The sequence below is a fragment of the Oncorhynchus mykiss genome, chromosome 8 (genome assembly GCF_057628025.1).
Source record: "Oncorhynchus mykiss isolate SJ-2025 chromosome 8, ASM5762802v1, whole genome shotgun sequence".
NCBI lineage: Eukaryota > Metazoa > Chordata > Actinopteri > Salmoniformes > Salmonidae > Oncorhynchus > Oncorhynchus mykiss.
Window position 1 is genome coordinate 31,716,195 of NC_143029.1, and position 23,542 is coordinate 31,739,736.

Below are 23,542 nucleotides of genomic sequence, written 5' to 3' on the forward strand. Positions count from 1 at the left end.
GGAGCAGAAATATTTACAGAAGTGGGCCCTGCCGGAGCAAGTCCATTACCCCTGTCATAGTGGCTTTAACGCTAGAGAGTGAAGAAGTGAAGATGTGTCCGTTTCTCCCAGTATGCACTGCACGTACACTTGAGGAATGAATTTGTTTGGATGATTTGGTCTAATCACTGTTGTGGTTTTTAATGGCTGCTGAACTGTCTCTTTGCTCTGTTGACAGGAACAACAGAGGTAGAAAACTCACTCAGACAACTCACTCAACAGGGCAAACTTAACTGACCCCCCTCCGGCGAGAAAAATAGGCCCCACTCCCTCCGACGATTCGAAAACAAAAAAGCACATGAGAGGGAGCGAACACAGCAGACAAACCATGAAAAAGATATATGTCGGAAAAACGGCCCTAAAAGTTTCCCGAAATGGCAGTAAACATCAGAAAAAGAGGTAAGAGAGAATGCTGCAGAACATCCCTCCCTCCATCCCTCCATCCGCCCACCAGGGTCCTTCCACCCCCCCCCCCCCCCCCCACCCCCCCCATCTTTGTGAAGTGGTGTTGAACAACTCAAGTGTTCTTCCTCAAAAACAGAGTCATTATCCCGCCTCATCGTTCTCTCATCGCCGACTGCCATTGAAATGACAGCACTCATTACCGTGTGACTCAGTAGCGGCCATTTCCAGAGGTCACTAATGTGTGATTGGCGTTATAAGCTCATGCTCTTGTCACGTAACAAAAACCTGTGTTGTGCCATGTATCGTTTTGCAAGGCGGGGGGGGGGGGGGGGGGGGGGGGGGGGGTTGTTATGGCATGAAAAGCATTCAAACACTGCAAAAACACATTGGAGTAACCATTGACTTGAGAGTGGGATGCTATTCAAATATTAGGGTATTGTTATTCCATTTAGTCAGAAACCATTAGGTGTGAGACTTGGAGCAAGTGCAATGGTGTCCGGAGCATTGTCTGGAAATGATTAACATTCAACACTTTAGGCAATTAGGAGTGAATAATGGTATTATCAGTCCAGTGACTTTTGTTTTCATTTCCGAACCAATAGCTTAGTTTTCTCTCATGTGTTAAGTGCACGCTCTGCTTGCCTTAATGGGAATTTGAAGCTATAGATCTATTTTTGCATGTGTATCGTCTGGCTTTGGTGGTTGCGTTTTGTGTGTGTGTGCTGTAGTAGTGTGTGTGTCTGTGTGTTTGGAATGTAGATTGGAGCGTTTTTTTTTGTATATGTGTTTGCATTGGTCGTGTGAATTTATGTCATTTACACAGTCACTTTATTCATTTTAATTCAAGATACTGACGTCTCCACGATTAAAAAAAAAAAAAAAAACGTTTAAATGAAAATTGTATCACCCTTTAATTTAGGGACTTCACTGTTGAAAGGAAACATCTTCATTTTCATCCTCTTACATTATCTTGGTCTGAACCCGCAACCTCTCCCTCCTTCTATGATCTTGTTAAGTAGATAGAGGGATGAGAGCGGGGTGACCACATCTCTCACCGCTTGCTCTCTCTCTCTTTCTCTCTCTATCTCTCTCACTCTCGCTTTCTCTCTCACTCTCCGTTATCTGTGATCTCCCGACAGATAGTCATTACCATCCTTCCTCCATCTGTCCATCAATACAGACCCATTAGCCTGCCATGGACACTCAGATCCATCAAAAGGGGGAGGGATACGTTTCCTTTTACCTCTCACACTTACCCTTTATAACATTGAATCCCAGGTAGTGCCGAGGCTCTATAAATAGTCCACAGGGTGCTGTCTCAGTGAATTACAGATTGGAGATCACTAGTCCATGAATCTGAGCCGTCAACATATATTCCTGGGATAGATTACAGTTCATAGAACCATGTTGGAAAGCTGAATTCCAAAAACGCTATATATTCATTGTCAGAAATGTTGGTAATTTAGCTTTTATTGTATAAAGATCTTATGAAAGAGATTGGTGTGATTTTTCACTATCTAATCATGGCATGGGGTTGTTCAATAACAAACATGCACAGTGGGGTCTGAAATTATTGACACCTTTGATAAATAATGACTGTATAAAATAAATAATTAAAATGCTGAGCTATATTGTATGCTCCAAAAAATTGGGAAATTATAATATTTTATACTACTACAATTGCTCAGAGAAAGAGATTATTTTTATCTCAAAAAGTGACGGGTCAAAATTATTGACATCCGTAGAGATTTTTAGAAACAAAGTAGTCAAAAGTGTAGGATTTGGTCCCATATTCCTAGCACGCAATCACTAGATCAAGCTTGTGACTCCTCAAACTTGTTAGATGCATTTGCAGTTCGTTTTGGTTGTGTTTCAAATTATTTTATGCCCAATAAGAAATGAAAGGTCAATTCTGTATTGTGTCATTTTGGAGTCACTTTTATTATGAATAAGAATATAATATGTTTCTAAACACTTCTACATTCATGTGGATGCTACCATGATTACTGATAACCCTGAATGAACTATGAATAATGATGAGCTAGAAAGTTACAGAGGGTCAAAGATCATACCCCCCTGACATGCTAACCTCTCTCCATTACCAATAACATGGGAGGTTAGTGTGTCTTGGGGGTATGATCATTGACCCTCTGTAACTTTCTCACTCATCATTATTAATGATTCACAATACATTATTTACCATTCATGTATCTTTCTCTGAGCAATTGTATTAGTATAAAATAATACATTTCCCCCAATTTTTGAGCATACAATATTGTTCAATATTTGAATGATTTATTTTATACAGTCATTATTGCTCATCTTTATTAAGGGTGTCAAAAATGTCGGACTTCACTGCATTTGTTTGAAATCTATCACTGGTTTCATTTCAGAGACACAAATAGTCATGTTTTTTTGCAAAATGCTATATATGGTAAATAACTACAACTTCAATTAAAAAAACAGTGCAAACATTTGTGACATCAATATATATTGTTTTTTTTACAAAAAAAATGAATCAACACAGTAATATGAGATATGAATGTAAAAAATTGACCTAGGACATTTTCGTCATTTAGCAGATGCTCTTATCCAGACAAGAGTTATGCAGTTAGTGCATTCATCTTAAGATAGCTAGGTGAGACAACCACATATCACAGTCAAATATACAGAACACCAACATTCCATTCCAGAGAACGAACTACTTTGATCAGAGCCCTCTGGCCAGAAGTAGTGCACTACATAGGGAATAGGGTCCCAATTGGGACGACACCTTAGTCGAACGTGATCCTGGAAGCCACTGTAACCACTCTGGCTGATGACGGCGGTGTTCTGTGCTTTGCAGCAAGGTTGTAGATTATTAGGTATTAGAGCTGAATGCTATTGGGAAGCCAAAGACATCCAAACCTTCATGTACTGTACCTTAGCTGCATATAGAATCATAACGTGGAGTCTCATACGTATTATTCATATGTCTCCTTTACACAAAATACTGTATATATTTTTTCCGATTTTAATGAGCTTCCTCCTCATTTATACATCACCACTGTATGATACATGTTGTTCATGAATCATCACACACGACTCCCATTATATCTTATTTATACTCCACGTGTCATAAAATATACAGTATATGCATATAATATAACATGAAGTATACCCTTGTAATATGCTACATCAACTATGTCTGATGCCTGGTGTGTGTTTGTGTCCCTCACAGCTCTTTGCAGGAGCAGAAGGAGGACCTGCGGAAGCGTCTGTCCTACACCACCCACAAGCTGGAGCTGCTAGAGAGCGAGTTTGACTCCACCCGACAGTACCTGGAGACAGAGCTACGCCGCGCCCAGGAGGAACTTGACAAGTTCACAGACAAACTACGCAGGTGTGCCAAGCTGCAAAACCACACCCTCATGGATCTCATTGCATTGATTTGTGCGTTCATCTCTCGGGAAATATGCCCCATATTATAGTCACATTCACAATAAGTCTTTGAATACCTCTTAAGGGTAAAGCCTTAAAACTAACACTGTGGTACATTATCATGACGGATACATAGCAGAGACATCATTAACCCAATGGGTGCAGAAAGTGTTCAATTATTAATAGTGTGAGTTGGTAAGCCGGTGTCATTGTGTGTCTCCTGGTAGAATACAAAGCAGCTACTCAGCACTGCAGAGGATCAACCAGGATCTGGAGGATAAGATCCATAGAAATGTAAGTGAAGTGTGTGTGTATGTGTGTGCATATGCGCATTCATGTTTGTGTATACCTGTAGGTGTGTGTCTGCATGCTTACGTGTGTGAGTGCGTGTGTGAGAGAGCACGCATGCGCAAAAGTGCATGCATATTTGTGTACACTTGTATGTATGTGTGTGTGTGTACATGCACACGTGTCTAAGCAAGCAGTGGCCTTTACTCTTCAGAAAAGGTAGTGAAAAGCACTGAGCAGTGGATTTGAATATGAATACACTAGCTGTTGGTACCACTGACGTTAATTACAGCCTTTTACAATAGCTTGTCCTCCTTCCTATGGCAGGATGATAGTGAGCCTATTGTTCTGGGCTAGCCCTGCGACTCACATCTTTTGTCAGATGCAGCTTTTCTAAAGGAAGCGTACAATTAACCAGCCTGCCATCCCAGCATTGTATGATCATCAAGTGTCTTCTTCCTCACTACGAATAGACAGCTGAATATGTCCCCTCTCTGAATTTGTTAAGAGTTTGTAACTTTAAGATGTCGCAGGCTGATAGCACAACCAGCTCTCACTGTCTCGTGTCAGAATTCGATTTTGAAGTTGTTTAAAAAAATGTTGAGGTGTTTAAGGTTAGGTTTTGGCATTAACTCCGAATTGTTAAGGTAAGGGCTACGTTTTGGGATAGGCTTTAAACAAAAGTATCAGAAAAAAACTTTATATCGCTGGATTCAAACTTGCAACCTTCGGAATCAGAGGCAGATGCTTACGCCTATCCAACATCGCTGTCCACAACAACCTAGCAAAACCAAAACCTATTTGAAGGTAACAGCGCTCACTGTTTCCCTTAGTGGCCGGTTTCCACGTCATCTCCCGACGTCCTCATACATGGATGGACATTGAATACTGACTTGTATTACGACCTGGCTGGATAGCAAGGAGGAGTGGAGAGGGTCTTTGTTTCATGGAACGTAAAGGGACAGGATCATTTATCAAAGGGTTTCATTTTATATCAAACTGGGAATTCTTATCAGTTGGATATTTATTCAGCTCAAATGCTCCCGCTTTAGCGGTTATCAAGTCGATGATGCAATTATCCTGTGCTCAGTAGATAATCAACTCTTTTTTACACTTTACAAACCCCCAATCTGAAGTTATTGCAGTTCAATTGTTATAAATAATTTGCCGTTCCTTTACTGTCATAAAAATCTATGGAAACAAAACATAAACATAGTCAAAATGTATGACTTACAGTGCCTTTGGGAAGTAGTCAGACCCTTTTCCCACATTTTGTTACGTTGCAGCATTATTCTAAAATAGATTAAAATATATATATAAATCCTCAGTAATCTACACACAACACCCCATAATGAGCAAGCGAAAACAGTGTTTATTTTTTATTTTAGCAAATGTATTAAAAATAAATAAATGAATCCTCCCGAGTGGTGCAGTGGTTTAAGGCACTGCATTGCAGTGCTGGCTGTGCCACTAGAGTTCCTGGTTCGAGTCCAGGCTCTGTTGCAGCCGGCCGCGACCGGGAGACCTATGGGGCGGCGCACAATTGGCCCAGCATCGTCCGGGTTAGGGGAGGGTTTGGCCGGTTGTAAAGATGGGGAGAGGTCTGTCCATAATAAAGAGATGCTCTGCTTTTTTGACACCTCATTCCAAAAAGCAATTCCTGCAGGCTCTAGTTTTGTCTTATCTTGATCATTGTCCAGTCGTGTAGTTGAGTGCCGCAAGGAAATACAAAGTTAAGCTGCAACTGGCCCAGCATGTCTTACTCTTCATTGCAATCGGAGGGCTGATATAAATACTATGCATGATAGTCTCTCTTGGCTAAGAGTTGAGGAGAGGCTGACTGCATCACTTCTTCTTTTTATAAGAAATTGTTTGCATAGTCAACGTACACACAGCTCTGACACACACACTTAACCGGCCAGACATTTGTCACAGTCTCCAAATCCAAATTCAAGAAAGTGCACAGTGTTATATAGCACCATTATTGCATGGAACTCCGTTCCATCTCATATTGCTCAAATGAACAGCAAACCTGGTCTCAAAAAAACAGATAAAGCGACATCTCACGGCACAGCGCCTCTCCCCTATTTGAACTAGATATATATGTGTGTATGTATCGATAAGTAGGCTTCGTGTCCTTTTTAAAATTGATGTAGTTCTGTCCTTGAGCTGTTCTTGTCTGTTAATGTTCTGTATTATGTCATGTTTCGTGTTTTGTGTGGACTCCAGGAAGCGTAGCTGCAGCTTTCACAACAGCTAATGGGGATCCTAATAAAATACCCCAAAAAATACCAAATCATGACAGATCTACAATACAATTTATGTTTATGTAGTCTTCCCACAAGAGATTATTTGTTATATAAGATTCAACCGGAATGTCCCACGTGAAACCTCCATGCTCATGATCTACAGTTTGGTTGATCTTGAACTGTTACTATCATCTACTTTCAGATTCAGATTGCTGGCATTCTTCATGATCGTCACAATCACTTCCCTTCTGCTTCATCTGTGGAGTCAGGTAGTTCTGTTCTCCTGGTAACAGGAAGCAGGAAAACCAGAGCCCCACCAACCAATGAAATATATATAATATATAGGTATTGGTTGAAGCTCAGTATTAAATCTTCCTACCACAACACCCAAACTGTTTTTTTTTAACATTTTGCACTGATTCAGAGTGACCATCGAGTTCTTGGTCACCTCCCTGACCAAAGCCCTTCTCCCCCAATTGCTCAGGTTGGCTGGTCGGCCAGCTCTAGGAAGAGTCTTGGTGGTTCCAAACTTCTTCCATTTAAGAATGATGGCTGCCACTGTGTTCTTGCGGACCTTCAATGCTGCAGAAATCTTTTGGCACCTTCCCCAGATATGTGCCTCGACACCCTCCTGTCTCTGAGCTTTACGTACAATTCTTTCGACCTCATGGCTTGGTTTTTGCTCTGACATGCACTGTCAAATGTGGAACCTTCTAGACAGGTGTGTGCCTTTTCCAAATCATGTCCAATCAATTGAATTCACCACAGGTGGACTCCAATCAAGTTGTAGAAAGATTATCATTGGAAACAGGATGCACCTGAGCTCAAACTCGAGTCTCATAGCAAAGGGTCTGAATACTTGTGTAAATAAGGTATTTTAGTTTATTATGGGGTATTGTGTGTAGATTGATGAGGGAACAAAATATTTCATCCAGTGTAGAATAATTATTTTTAGGGGATAGATCAGCTTTAATTTTGCAGAAAGATTGTAGCTTTCATCACTGTAATTGTCTGCATCACTTCCAATCCCCCATATATTGTTTTGCATATACACACACACACATATATACATACCTATATACACATACATACATAAACATATAAATACATACATACAGTGCCTTGCAAAAGTATTCGGCCCCCTTGAACTTTGCGACCTTTTGCCACATTTCAGGCTTCAAACAAAAAGATATAAAACTGTATTTTTTTGTGAAGAATCAACAACAAGTGGGACACAATCATGAAGTGGAACGACATTTATTGGATATTTCAAACTTTTTTAACAAATCAAAAACTGAAAAATTGGGCGTGCAAAATTATTCAGCCCCCTTAAGTTAATACTTTGTAGTGCCACCTTTTGCTGCGATTACAGCTGTAAGTCGCTTGGGGTATGTCTCTATCAGTTTTGCACATCGAGAGACTGAAATTTTTTGCCATTCCTCCTTGCAAAACAGCTCGAGCTCAGTGAGGTTGGATGGAGAGCATTTGTGAACAGCAGTTTTCAGTTCTTTCCACAGATTCTCGATTGGATTCAGGTCTGGACTTTGACTTGGCCATTCTAACACCTGGATATGTTTATTTTTGAACCATTCCATTGTAGATTTTGCTTTATGTTTTGGATCATTGTCTTGTTGGAAGACAAATCTCCGTCCCAGTCTCAGGTCTTTTGCAGACTCCATCAGGTTTTCTTCCAGAATGGTCCTGCATTTGGCTCCATCCATCTTCCCATCAATTTTAACCATCTTCCCTGTCCCTGCTGAAGAAAAGCAGGCCCAAACCATGATGCTGCCACCACCATGTTTGACAGTGGGGATGGTATGTTCAGGGTGATGAGCTGTGTTGCTTTTACGCCAAACATAACGTTTTGCATTGTTGCCAAAAAGTTCAATTTTGGTTTCATCTGACCAGAGCACCTTCTTCCACATGTTTGGTGTGTCTCCCAGGTGGCTTGTGGCAAACTTTAAACGACACTTTTTATGGATATCTTTAAGAAATGGCTTTCTTCTTGCCACTCTTCCATAAAGGCCAGATTTGTGCAATATACGACTGATTGTTGTCCTATGGACAGAGTCTCCCACCTCAGCTGTAGATCTCTGCAGTTCATCCAGAGTGATCATGGGCCTCTTGGCTGCATCTCTGATCAGTCTTCTCCTTGTATGAGCTGAAAGTTTAGAGGGACGGCCAGGTCTTGGTAGATTTGCAGTGGTCTGATACTCCTTCCATTTCAATATTATCGCTTGCACAGTGCTCCTTGGGATGTTTAAAGCTTGGGAAATATTTTTGTATCCAAATCCGGCTTTAAACTTCTTCACAACAGTATCTCGGGCCTGCCTGGTGTGTTCCTTGTTCTTCATGATGCTCTCTGCGCTTTTAACGGACCTCTGAGACTATCACAGTGAAGGTGCATTTATACGGAGACTTGATTACACACAGGTGGATTGTATTTATCATCATTAGTCATTTAGGTCAACATTGGATCATTCAGAGATCCTCACTTAACTTCTGGAGAGAGTTTGCTGCACTGAAAGTAAAGGGGCTGAATAATTTTGCACGCCCAATTTTTCAGTTTTTGATTTGTTAAAAAAGTTTGAAATATCCAATAAATATCGTTCCACTTCATGATTTTGTCCCACTTGTTGTTGATTCTTCACAAAAAAATACAGTTTTATATCTTTATGTTTGAAGCCTGAAATGTGGCAAAAGGTCGAAAAGTTCAAGGGGGCCGAATACTTTCGCAAGGCACTGTATACACATACATACATACATATAAATATACATATATATACACACACATCTTTTTTTAAATATATATTTCCTTTATTGCCCTCCTACCACCCCTACCCCAATTGGAGCAAATGAGTGAACAACAACGCTTAGGCCTGTATTTCCAGCTTATACATACTATATACATATTTTTTTTATATATATATATATATATATATATATATATATATATATATATATATATATATATATTATGAACACAACAAATACAAAAACAGAAATATACAAACAAGAGTACATAAACCTCACAGACAAGGATATTACATATCGAATACATTTTCAATTTGTCAAAAAGTTGTTTGGTGAGTATTCCTTTTTGGTTTTTACATTTACTGATCCTTTTTAAAAAATATTTAAATTCTATCTTAAATAATGTGAAGTGGGGTTTGTTCTCTGCCCACTTCTTTTTATGGATAAAGAATCTTCCATGAAAGATAAACAAATTAACAATGAAAGTTAAATCAGGGTCCATAACATTTGGATCAAAATAAAACATAATATCAGTGTCTTTCAAATTAACATTAATAGTCATTTCTTTTTAGATAAAATCTTCTAACTCACTCCAAAATCTTCTGACATAAGAACAGTCCCAAAATAAATGGTCAAGAGTCTCTGGGTCACAACCACCTAACCTAGTCGAATATTATTATATATATATGTCTGCCCTTCATAAAACCAGTCTGGGTATCGTCATCAATGATTTGGTCAAGACTTTTTTAAAGTCTTTCTGCAAAGATGGATGTACATTTTCTAACATCATAGGATCTTTGTTTGGTTTGGGGATTACAAAAATGAGGCCTTGTGTCACAGAAACAGGCAGGACCCCTAAGTCAACAGCCTCCTTAAAAATATTAAATATAAATACAACAATATCCTCCTGAAAATATTTATATCATTCACAAATAAGGCCATCATTCCCTGGAGAGTTGCTCAATTTTAACTTGCTGATCCATTTTTTTTAAATTTCATTCATATAAATTCATCACGAGACTTTTGGAAGTATTCATCTATGAATTTTGCATAGTCTTTGGCAGAGTCTGGAAAGGCAGATATGTCACTAGTAGGACAGGCATTACTGGTATAAAGGCTACCATAGAATTACGAAACATATTTTGAAATATCTTTGGGGTTTTCATTTTCGTTGCCATCTATATTAAGCTTATGAATACAGTGTCTTGCAAAAGTATTCATCCCCTTGGCGTTTTTCCTATTTTGATGCATTACAACCTGTAATTTAAATGTATTTTTATTTGGATTTCATGTAATGGACATACACAAAATAGTCCAAATTGGTGAAGTGAAAAAAATGACTTGTTTAATAAAAAAGAGAAAAGTGGTGCATGCATATGTATTCACCCCCTTTGCTATGACGCCCCTAAATAAGATCTGGTGCAACCAATTACCTTCAGAAGTCACATAATTAGTTAAATAAAGTCCACCTGTGTGCAATCTAAGTGTCACATGATCTCAGTATATATACACCTGTTCTGAAAGGCCCCAGAGTCTGCAACACCATTAAGCAAGGGGCAGCACCAAGCAAGTGGCACCATGAAGACCAAGGAGCTCTCCAAACAGGTCAGGGACAAAGTTGTGGAGAAGTACAGATCAGGGTTGGGTTATAAAAAATATCTGAAACTTTGAACATCCACGGAGCACCATTAAATCCATTGTTAAAAAATGAAAAGAATATGGCACCACAACAAACCTGCCAAGAGAGGGCTAACCACCAAAAATCATGGACCAGGCAAGGAGGGCATTAATCAGAGAGGGAACAAAGAGACCAAAGATAGCCCTGAAGGAGCTGCAAAGTTCCACAGAAGAGATTGGAGTATCTGTCCATGGGATCACTTTAAGCCGTACAATCCTCAGAGCTGGGCTTTACGGAAGAGTGGCCAGAAAAAAGCCATTGCTTAAAGAAAAAAATAAGCAAACACGTTTGGTGTTTGCCAAAAGGCATGTGGGAGACTCCCCAAACATATGGAAGAAGGTACTCTGGTCAGATGAGACTAAAATTAGCTTTTTGGCCATCAAGGAAAATGCTATGTCTGGCACAAACCCAACACCTCTCATCACCCTGAGAACACAATCCTCACAGTTAAGCATGGTGCTGGCAGCATCATGCTGTGGGGATGTTTTTCATTGGCAGGGACTGGGAAACTGGTCAGAATTGAAGGAATGATGGATGGTGCTAAATACAGGGAAATTCTTGAGGGAAACCTGTTTCAGTCTTCCAGAGATTTGAGACTGGGACGGAGGTTCACCTTCTAGCAGGACAATGACCCTAAGTATACTGATAAACACACGAGTGGTTTAAGGGGAAACATTTAAATGTCTTGGAACCTAGTCAAAGCCCAGACCTCAATCAATTGAGAATCTGTGGTATGACTTAAAGGTTGATGTACACCAGCGGAACCCATCCAACTTGAAGGTGCTGGAGAAGTTTGACTTGAAGAATGGGAAAAAATCCCAGTGGCTAGATGTGCCAAGCTTATAGAGACATACCCCAAGAGACTTGCAGCTGTAATTGCTGCAAACGGTGGCTCTACAAAGTATTGACTTTGTGGGGGGTAAATAGTTATGCATGCTCAAGTTTTCTATTTTTTTTTGTCTTATTTCTAGTTTGTTTTTTTAATAAAAATAATTTTGCATCTTCAAAGTGGTAGGCATGTTGTGTAAATCAAATGATACAACCCCCCCCCCCCCCCCCCCCCCTAAAATCTATTTTAATTGCAGGTTGTAAGGCAACAAAATAGAAAAATGGCAAGGGGGGTGAATACTTTCGCAAGGCACTGTAGATGTAAATTCAGAATCTTTTCTTTCATACTTCAATAATTCCCAATATTTTCCATAAGACTTAAATAGTTGGGCTTTCCTCCAATTTTCTTGTATAATATCTTTGGCATCCATCTTGAAATGATCATCTTCCAACGGTCTACTATTGAGTTTCCAATAACTCCGATTCGGTTTATTAACTTCAGATCCATTCATATTTAAAGATAAGAATATAACTTTATGATCAGTAAGAATTGATGTTTCAATGCACCTTGACTATAGTATTATCTAATGAATTATAAATCAACCAGATGTCAATTCTTGACTGTCTGGACATGTCCTTGTTACTCCAAATGCATTCCTTTTTCTCAGGACATTTAGATCTCCAAATATCGACTAATCCAAGAACAAGACATAGGTTATTAAACTCAGGATTAACTATGCTGGATCTGTTAGGAGGGGGATATCTGTCAATCATCACATTAGATAGAGAATTAAAGTCTCCACCTAAAATAAATGTGATATCCTGAAATACACTCTGTACTCTATACATAACTCTACTTATCTCTTCTTCAAATTCTTGAAATAATATCCTGTTGTTTTGTTTGTTGTTGGACGCATAAATATTCCCTAGAAACATTTCACTGTTGAAATTCACTATTAAAATGAACCAACGTCCAGAGTGGTGAGTCTTACTACTGATGACCTTCCCTTTAAATTCACCTCTTAACACTGTTACACCTGCAGAGTGGTTGTTGCCATATGATAACCAGATATTGTTACCCCACTGATTTTTCCAAAAAGCTAAATCGGAAGAATAAGCATGTGTCTCTTGTAGAAAGTAAAAGTCTGCGTTAAACCGTATGCAATACAGGAAAATAGCCTTATGTTTGAGTAAATTACGAATACACCTGACATTAGTTGAACAAAGAGGTAAAGACAAACTTAAAACAACAACCTTGTTATGCTAGTATAAGCTTTTCCTAAGGATGTGTAACTCAAAAGGATTTCCATCCCATTATTAACCTCTCCAACAAAAAACAAACAAATACTGTTCATAAAGTTACCAAAGTATTCTTACTCCCACAAGGGGAAGACAATGTGGAGACTTTACAATAAGCAGTTATTCACCCATAGTTAGTGTTTAGTTTACCAGTTCTCAGGTCAGCCTTTTCTCATTCAAGTGTTTGTGTGAATTACTTATAATAAAAGGCTACTCTTCACCTGGCATATAGGCAGTTTTTAGGCCTACCAGTTCTGTTTGAGTTAGACTCTTGCTCTCTCTCAAATGTTCTGATTTGGCCGCATTTCTTTCCCATCGATGATCACTCTTGCACCGATAAAAAATGCAGTTTTCCCTGCCTTTCGAGCTGCAGCCACCATCAGCCACAGTTTCTCTCGTGTCACTTAGTCTGCTGAGGTCAGATCCTCCGTGAACCTCCATTTTTGCTTGATGAGGAACTCACAATTATTTGCTCGCCTCCAGAGAAGATCCTGTTTAGATCTGTTGGTGAACTGGATAATGGTTGTCCTCGGTCTCTTGTCTTGATCCTTAGGTCTTCCCAAACGATTAACGATGTTCACATTTTCCTGAAGTTTGGCTTTTGATTCGGGAATGACAGCTCCACATATGTCAACAGCTGTGCATTTGATGTCCTCACCCGCCTGTTCTAGAATTCAATGAAGCTTCAGGTTCCACCTGCACTAGTATCTCTCCGCCTCATTTACCTTTTGCTCGAGTTCAGCCACCTTCCTTTCATTTTCCTGGCAGACAACTTCCACTTTCTTCATGTCACTTTTGAGGGTTTTCACTTCTTCCAAGATAAAGTCAATAGATTTTTTCATGGTCTCAATTTTCATTGTATTCACCCCAAACATGTCCTCCAAGCCATCTATCTTTGCTGTCAAAAGAATTACAATATTGTTACAATATCTTTTTCCCCTGGGGCTTGACTGGAGTGCTGGGGGTCGTAAAGTAACGGCCTGAGCTGGGGACACAAGTTGTGAGCCTTGTTGTCCGTGCTCACCAAATGTTCACCCCTAGTAGTATTTTCCCCCACAGTTACATTCTGAATGTAACCATAGCACCCAAAACCATATCTTTTTTTCTTTTGAATTTTTTACCCCTTTTTCATGGTATCCAATTGTTTAGTGTCTCATCGCTACAACTCCCGTACGGGCCCGTGAGAGACAAAGGTTGATACACAACCCAACCAAGCCGGTTCTTAACACAGCATACATCCAACCCGGAAGCCAGCGAAGTGAAGCCAGCAACACCAGAGGAAACACTGTGCACCTGGCACGCACTGCACCCGGCCCCCCACAGGAGTCCCTACCGGCCAAGCCCTCCCTAACCCAGACAACGCTAGGCCAATTGTGCGTCACCCCACGGACCTCCCAGTCACAGCTGGTTATGACAGAGCCTGGGCGCGAACCCAGAGTCTCTGGTGGCACAGCTGGCGCTGCAGTACAGTGCCCTTAACCACTGCGCCACCCGGGAGTCCCCTACCATACCATCTTTTGCTGTTAATTGTCCATCTGATGATTTGTCCATTTCTTTTCTTTTGGTTCTGGTCGTGGAAGTTTCCAAGTAACGTTTCCATGTAAAGCTAGTTTTTGAGCTAGATAGCTATCTAGTGTTGTCGATAAATTAAATGTTTTAGAGGTGAATAACTTGCAGAAAGTAATCAATTACTTTGGTAAACAAACTAAACCATAATCATACAGAGTTTTATGACCTTAGAAATGACCAAATGGTCCTTCAGCTACCAAAAAATGTATCTGCACTGACCGCCATCTTGCGCGCACCTCTTATACATACTATACATACAGCCAGTTAACGTTAGCTAGCGACGTAACGTTATCTAATGTGTTTGGCCAGTTCATGCACCACAGTTTATAATGCTTTCTTACACAAAACATAGATAGTTAATGTTAGTTACATTAAGTTTCAAACCACCAAACTTTGGGAAATTGCCACGCTGCTCACATTCATTTGCATTGCACAGACCAAGCTATGGTAAGAGAAGGTAGCCAGATTTCACACAAGACAAACTGCAGTTATCTACACTACATTTCCTCAACTAAGAACAACCAAGACCACACAAGCCATACGCACCCCTTATGCATACTATATATACAGCCAGTTAACGTTAGCTAGCGACGTAACGTTATCTAATGTGTTTGGCCAGTTCATGCACCACAGTTTATGATGCTTTCTCTACTTAGCATTTTACCTAATCCTTCCTCTACCCAAATTATTTAACACAACTCCTAACCCCTAGCCTAGCTAACATTAACATTAGCGTTAGCCACCTAGCTAACGTTAGCCACAACATATTTTAATTCGTAGCATATCATACTTATTGGAAATTCGTAACATATTGTATGAATTGAAGTTCGTAACATATCATACAAATTGCAATTTGCAACATACTCTACAAATTGTAATTCGTAACATATCATACGAAATTAATGATGGACATCCACAAATTAATACATACCATACAAAACATAACATATACTAAATGGAGTGTCTCAGATTTAGGTACACAATAATACGAAATGCTATGAGATCAGGTTGTAGCAGCATGCCGTCAAAAGAGCTGTGTGATTAAATGAATCTGTTTTCAACAAATCAACTGTTTTAGACGGTTTATTTTTAATCAAGCAAGATACATAAACGCGCAATCACTACTGAGTGAATTAAAACTTATTTAGGACTCGGGGGCAGTATTGAGTAGCTTGGATAAAAAGGTGCCCAGAGTAAACTGCCTGCTGCTAAGCCATAAAAGCTAGAATATGCATATAATTAGTGATTTGGATAGAAAACACTCTGAAGTTTCTAAAACAGTTTGAATGATGTCTGTGAGTATAACAGAACTCATTTGGCAGGCAAAAACCTGAGAAAAAATCCAACCAGGAAGTGGGAAATCTGAGATTTGTAGTTTTTCAAGTCATTGCCTATCAAATATACAGTGTCTATCGGGTCATATTGCACTTCCTAAGGCTTCCACTAGATGTCAACAGTCTTCAGAACCTTGTTTGATGCTTCTACTGTGAAGGAGGGGGGAATGAGAGCTGAATGAGTCACGGCTCTGGCAGAGTGCCATGAGCTGGTCATGCGCGTTCATGTGAGAGGTAGCTTGCGTTCCATTGCATTTCTACAGACAAAGGAATTCTCCAGTTGGAACATTATTGAAGATTTATGATAAAAACATCCTAAAGATTGTTTCTATACTTCGTTTGACATGTTTCTACGAACTGTAATATAACTTTTCGTCTGAACTTTTGCTTGGACTTGCCTGCGCGACGTGAGTTTGAATTGTGTACTAAACATGCAAACAAAAAGGAGGTATTTGGACATAAATGATGGACTTTATCGAATAAATCAAACATTTATTGTGGAACTGGGATTCCTGGGAGTACATTCTGATGAAGATCATCAAAGGTAAGTGAATATTTATAATGCTATTTCTGACTTCTGTTGACTCCATAACATGGCAGATATCTGTATGGCTGTTTTGTTGTCTGAGCGCTGTACTCAGATTATTGCATGGTGTGCTTTTTCAGTAAATATTTTTTTTAATCTGACACAGCGGTTGCATTAAGGAGAAGTTTATCTAAAGTTCCATGCATAACACGTGTATTTTCATCAACATTTGTGATGAGTATTTCTGTAAATTTATGTGGCTCTCTGCAAAATCACCGGATGTTTTGGAACTACTGAACATAACACGCCCATGTAAACTCAGATTTTTGGATATAAGTATGAACTTTATCGAACAAAACATACATGTCTTGTGTAACATGAAGTCCTATGAGTGTCATCTGATAAAGATCATCAAAGGTTAGTGATTAATTTGATCTCTATTTCTGCTTTTTGTGACTCCTCTCTTTGGCTGGAAAAATTGCTGTTTTTCTGTGACAAGGTGCTTACCTCACATAATCGTTTGTTGTGCTTTCGCCGTAAAACCTTTTTTAAATCAGACACTGTGGCTGGATTATAGAGAATTGTATCTTTAAAATGGTGTAAAATACTTGTATGCTTGAGGAATTTTAATTATGAGATTTCTGTTGTTTTGAATTTGGCGCCCTGCACTTTCACTGGCTGTTGGCGACGTGGGACGCTACTGTCCCACATATCCCAGAGAGGTTATTAACTAAATAAAAACTTCCTGTCATCACCAGACTGTCCATTTTAGAGTGTCAAGTTGCCTTTGGAACTGAAGGTCCTGGGTTTGCATCATGGAGGATTCATTTGTACCATTCTCTTTAGTGTATAGTTTTGACACACAGCGCTTTTTGCATTTATTAGGTGGCTCTTAAAAGCGCCTTTTGGTTTGTGAAGTTGCAGTGAGTGTGGTGGTGTGTACTACTGCGTGTGTCTTTCTAGAACTGAGGAGAGACCATCTCTCAGACTCTCAAGGAAGAAAGAGGTCGTTGCCCTCATCAGTGAGATGCACGCCATCCCTACAGTACTGCCCGGGGACACAGTGCTTTATGGCAGTGTGGTGGATTGTGGGCATGTTCCTGTCACAGAGAAATGCAAGCTGGCCCATGTGGAACTGACAAATGACTTATACCAATTTAATGCACACAGTACACATGGTACTTTGCCACTGTCAATACTTAAGATGTGTGTTCTGTTCCAAATCTGTGAGTACTCCCACTCCCACCTGTTTTTATGTTTATACTGCCATTTATAAATGAGGACATTGTGCTCTTTTACTGGAGTTGGACAGCTGTGTACAGCATTACTTAGGACATTTGTAGCTGAAGTTTTGTTTTCAAGGATTTAGAGCACCTAACCTAAGTTCAGATTTGTCAAAACTGTATGTCAATCATTTCTCTTCAGAGTTTTGTACTTGTCTAATGACTATTTTACAGGTGTTTCTCAGCAATTTGTCATTTGTTGCAGTGTTTGTAAAAGGAGTTATCAAAATTCCTCTTGACGATCCACACCGTTATGCAGGCTTCTCTGTTTAAGCCCAGTGCTACCAGACCTGATTCTACCACTCAGCTGTTCATCGAGACCATGACTAGTAGGATCAGGTGTGGTAGAACTGGGCTTGAACAAAAAAGACTGCATAAACCTATAGCTTCTCAAGAGCAATTGTGGCCATCCGTGAATTGTATTTACAAAGTTGACTATATCAGATGAATGTGCATTTGGTTGTAAATGTTATATTTAGTGATAACTAAATCAAGGAAACTTGTACATAGTTCATGGGTACAAGTTGATTATTTGTGTATTGTCCAGGTGCTTGCTCAATTGTCTAAAGAGAGATCAGTGAAAATGTTTCCAGTTTACTCCATATTGGCTTAAAAGGGTTTTTCGCTTCCCTCTGGAAAATCAGCTGTTAATATTAGATGAATACTAACAATTACATGATTTCTGTTGCCATTTTTATTTGTTGTTTGCTCTTACTTAATTAACCTTTATTGCTGAGTTATGCTGTATTATTATAATGTTGCATAATGATGTTATATAATCACTTTCCGGTGTAAAAATGGAAATTAAAAACAAAATACAATGTTTTAAGTGAGAATAGGCATTGGTCTGAAGCAGAAAAATAAAGGAAATTCACATGAGCACCACAATGCCTATTCCACCCATGCTCTACCAAGATTTTCCAGCACACAGCTTTGACCTACGATAGTAGCTACTGTATGTGGGTATTGTACTTCAAACGTTCTCAAACAGCCTAATTCATACTCTGTCCAGTGTCTGTGTGAAGCTGCCAGTTGAAGACTTGTGAGACGTCTGTTTCTAAAACTAGACACTCTAATGTACTTGTCCTCTTGCTCAGTTGTGCAACGGGGCCTCTCACTCCTCTTTTGATTCTGGTTAGAGCCCGTTTGCACTGTTCTGTGAAGGGAGTTGTACAAGGCCGTTGTACAAGATCTTCCGTTTCTTGGCAATTTCTCGCATGGAATAGCCTTCATTGTCACACCCTGACCTTAGAGAGCTTTTATGTCTCTATTTTGGTTTGGTCAGGGTGTGATTTGGGTGGGCATTCTATGTTCCTTTTTCTATGTTTTGTATTTCTTTGTTTTGGCCAGGTATGGTTCTCAATCAGGGACAGCTGACTATCGTTGTCTCTGATTGGGAACCATACTTAGGTAGCTTTTTCCCACCTATGTTTTGTGGGTAGTTGTTTTCTGTTTAGTGTTTTGCACCTGACAGGACTGTTTCGGTTTTGTTTATTCACTTTGTCATTTTTGTTTCAGTGTTCTGTTTAATAAAAGTCACAAACACTTACCACGCTGCGCTTTGGTCCGATTTCTCCTCATCCGACGACGACACCCGTTACTGAACTACCCACCACCAAAGGACCAAGCAGCGTGGTATGGAGGAGCAGAGGGTTCAGGACTCCTGGACATGGGTGGAGATATTGGATGGAAAGGGACCCTGGAGAACTGGAGGCAGCTAAAGCTGAGAGGTCGGCGATATGAGGCAAGTCAGCGCAGCAGGCACGAGAGGCAGCCCCAAAATGTTTTACCCTGGGCCGTCTCTGCACACTGTGTCTCCGGTGCGCTGGGGCTGTTCATTTCGACCTGTGCCTGCACTCTGGAGGGGCCGGGCTAAAGTGGGCATTCAGCCTGGAGGAGTGGTGCCAAGGCTGCGCACCAGAGCTCCAGTGCTCCCCCACAGCCCGGTTCATCCTGTGCCTCCTCTACGCACCAGGCCTCCTGTAGGTCTCCCCAGCCTGGTGGGCCTTGTGGCAGCCCCATGCACCAGGCTGTCTCTACGTCTCCTCCATCCAGAGTCGCCCTCCAGTCCGGCGCCTTCCGAGTCGCCCTCCAGTCCGGAGCCTTCCGAGTCGCCCTCCAGTCCGGAGCCTTCCGAGTCGCCCTCCAGTCCGGAGCCTCCCGAGTCGCCCTCCAGTCCGGAGCCTCCAGCAACACCCTCCAGTCCGGACCCTCCAGCGACGCCCTCCAGTCCGGAGGCCTCCGAGTCTCCCTCCAGTCCGGAGCCTTCCGAGTCGCCCTTCAGTCCGGGGCCCGCTACGAGGGTCCCCAGTCTGGGGCCCGCTACGAGTGTCCCCAGTCCGGGGTCGGCGGCGAGGGTCCCCGCTCTAGAGGCGCCACCTAAGTGGGCCAAGCCAGAAGTGGAGCGGGGTCTACGTCCCGCACCAGAGCCGCCACCGCGGAGAAATGCCCACCCAGACCCTCCCCTATAGGTTCAGGTTTTGCGGCCAAAGTCCGCACCTCTGACCTTAGAGAGCTTTTTATGTCTCTATTTTGGTTTGGTCAGGGTGTGATGTGGGTGGGCATTCTATGTTCCTTTTTCTATGTTTTGTATTTCTTTGTTTTGGCCGGGTATGGTTCTCAATCAGGGACAGCTGCCTATCGTTGTCTCTGATTGTTCTGTTTAATAAAAGTCATGAACACTTAACACGCTGCGCTTTGGTCCAATTCCTCCTCATCCGACGACGACACCCGCTACATTCATTTCTCAGAGCAAGAATAGACTGATGACTTTCAGAAGAAAGGTCTTTGCTCATTGTTACTATCGTTACTCATTGTGTATTTTTACATTTTTTTCTCTCTGCATTGTTGGGAAGGGCCCTGTAAGTAAGCATTTCACTGTTAATCTACACCTGTTGTTTATGAAGCATGTGACAAATAACATTTTATTTGTTTTTTTTTTGGACAAAAATAAAACTAGCGAATAGGACTGGGAGGATGAGCTTGGGCAGGCATAGTCGAAACAGTATAAGCTTCTGGAACAATTCAAAATCTCCAGTGGTAACCAGGATTTTGCTATATTCTGCCATCTTTATTCAAGGGAGTGCCAGAGCGTCTTGGCAAGTGGCAAGGACAGTCGGCTTCAGTCAGAAGCCCCCGTCAGTTCAGTGGTACAGTGTAGAAGCACCTAGAAGATGCAACTCAATTTACAACTGATGTGTGGATAATTCATTCTGGGGGGACCAGCTGCACACAATGCCAAGTTTAGGCAAGGGCCATCTTGGTGGACTTTCACCTAATTTACTCACCTAGAGTTATAAATCTTCATGGTGAAACCGGCAGACCTGTAATTTCTGATAAGTTGACTTGACTGGAGAGAGAGAGAAAAATTGAGGCCACAGAGCTTTGGGGTACAGGTAGTCGTGAAAATGCAAAGTCTAATAGCACCAGAGTCTAATAGCACCAGATGCTAACAGCACCAACAGGGCGGTATAAATCCTCTTAAATGTAACTAAACATAATCGAAAATGTAATCGGTGTCATCCCCAAAAGTAATTATTTATCATGAGAGGGCCATAAAAATGAACTAATAATTATTACCTACTCAAAGAAAGATTTAAATCTCATATGATGTATTTCCTATTCAACAAAACTAGATGAATAAGGCTTGAAACGATTTTATATATTTTTTCTAAATATTGTATAACCAATTTATAAAATGACTAACTACAAGATTTCACCTTCCTTACAAGTGTAAAATACATATTTGTATATTTAGTGCTAGACATGTGCATATTTTCTGAAGGTCTCTCTTGTTCAAAATGTCTGCCCCAATTGCTGTGAACGTCTCACAGAGTCCTAGCTTGGCTTCCTGAACTAGTCAGGAACTCTCCTTTCATCTCCTATTAATCATAAAGTGTTTTTTGTTTAAAATCAATGAATTATTTTAGATTACTTGCTATAAATCTATCTCTGAAACCACTCTCTCCTGTTGCGTTAAGATGTAAGGATTCCAGGCATATGCGCGGTTAGTGTCTGTGACGTAGGGTTCAGCCAGGAGTTGATGGACAGTTGGAAGAGCGAATTAAATGGTAGGAGGGACATCCCAGTTTCGAGTGGTTTTAGATTTCACATCCTGCTTCACACAGGCAGAAGAGACATACTCCAGTGTCCATGAGAATCATGGCTACCACTCAAGCAAGCCATTTCCATCTATGGTGTTCACATATCGACTAATAAGCAAAAAATGTTGGTCGAACCGGTACCAGACCCACGCTGGTCCCCAAAACAGGGGAATTTACATCTAATAGCAAAAAAGGCAAATTATTATTTTTAAGTTTAAGATTATAAAGTAATGCTGAATTACGTACATGCATCATTACAGACTTTGGTTGATATGAAACTGATAAAAAGTTCAGTTGAACAATGAGAATAGTTAGACTTCTGCTACTTTGTCATGTCTGGAACAGAGAGTGAAATTAAGCCGTTTCAGCTAGTTCAAGGTAAGATAGTCACGAGTTGAGGCCTCTGAGAATTCTGTGTCCTGTGTGATCTGAGGCACAGAGAATGATGGAACACTCTTGTATACTTTTAGACCATTTTAAGTGATGTGTGTTTAATTAAGCATGATTCCACATGATATGATTATAAGCAAATATATGTAGGGTATGGCATCTGGCTGGGTTCTCCTGCACTGCCACTGAAATCAAAGAAAAAACAACAATGTATTTGCAACGTGAGTCTGACATGAGCCTTTGCTCTCCTCAGTCTCAGCACCATGACGACGAGAAGAGAGCCCTGAGCAGAGAGATCATCGTGCTCAACAACCACCTGATGGAGGCCAAGCTGACCATTGAGAAACTGAGGGAGGACAATGTAAGGGCACTCTATGAGGTCAGATCTATAGGTCATCAAAAGTACAGTCACAACCCTCAAAGTGTATTGTAAAAACCTTAGTATACAACACCTAGCATCTTCGGCAAGAGGTTTGGAGCTCGTTATATAAGGTGTTGGACCGAACAACACCTGAGTTCAAGTCCCGGTTCTGGCTCATCCTTGAATTCAATGCAGTGTGTTTCTTTAGAATGGATGATTTCTTAGGAGCATGTTTTCTTCTAACACATTCCAACACTGTGTCTGTCCTGTAGGATCTGTACAGGAAGGACTGTAACCTGGCTGCCCAGCTGCTCCAGTGCAACAAGTCCCACTACAGGACCCAGCTTTCTGAGGTGAGTCCTCCCCAACCACAGACATATAATTACTTGAACAGCCACATTGAATGTACCCAAGAGTCCAGGGAAATTGCAGTGGTTTAGTTATTCTTCTTTGCCTATCAGACCTGGGCTCAAATAGTACTTTGTTTTCTTTCAAACTTTAAGCACTTGGTTGAGCTTGGTCAGAGTGACAGATAGGCAAGATTTGACCTTTGGCAATTTTTCTACGAGATCCATTGCACCTGGCAAGGGCAATTTAGCACAGCTAAAGTATTTGAAAGAAAATGTATACTATTTGACCCCAAGTCTGCTGCTGCCTATTATCAACATACTACACTGGCTAAGTTAAATTAAAGCTAATGCTAAGCTGAAGCTACGGTCTTATGACTTCCTCAACCCCAGCCATTGGATGGTGTTAGTGAAGCTACACAGGGAGGGAAATTCACTTGGATAAAAAACCCCAGGAGATAAAACAACCTTCCTCCTTTATCTAAGCAGCTGAATCCACCTGACTTGAGGTATGGGCACGATGTGCAGTGCTGCAAATATTAGCACAAGTCTTGATCCGTTCACATCGATCAATGCATGAGCCAGGATTACGGGTTAAAACCTGGGCCCTCGACCTGAGCTGAAATAGTTCCAAACTTCCAATACATCAACAGTTTGAATCATAAGGTG

The 23,542-nt window shown here is 40.7% G+C and overlaps 1 protein-coding gene across 5 annotated transcripts in view; it reads left to right on the forward strand.

Moving 5' to 3' along the window:
* Positions 1-23,542, forward strand: part of si:dkey-174m14.3 (brain-enriched guanylate kinase-associated protein) — a 46,798-nt gene that overhangs the window by 19,226 nt on the left and 4,030 nt on the right. For 3 of the 5 annotated variants that reach the window (XM_036985276.2, XM_021612302.3, XM_021612303.3), the window contains 4 exons: positions 3,665-3,826; positions 4,092-4,158; positions 22,419-22,526; positions 22,799-22,879. In XM_036985276.2, coding sequence (XP_036841171.2) covers positions 3,665-3,826; positions 4,092-4,158; positions 22,419-22,526; positions 22,799-22,879 — 418 coding nt within the window. Of the gene's footprint in view, positions 1-209; positions 439-3,664; positions 3,827-4,091; positions 4,159-22,418; positions 22,527-22,798; positions 22,880-23,542 lie in introns of those variants that run through there. The other 2 variants (XM_021612298.3, XM_090243180.1) reach the window with 2 other exon arrangements.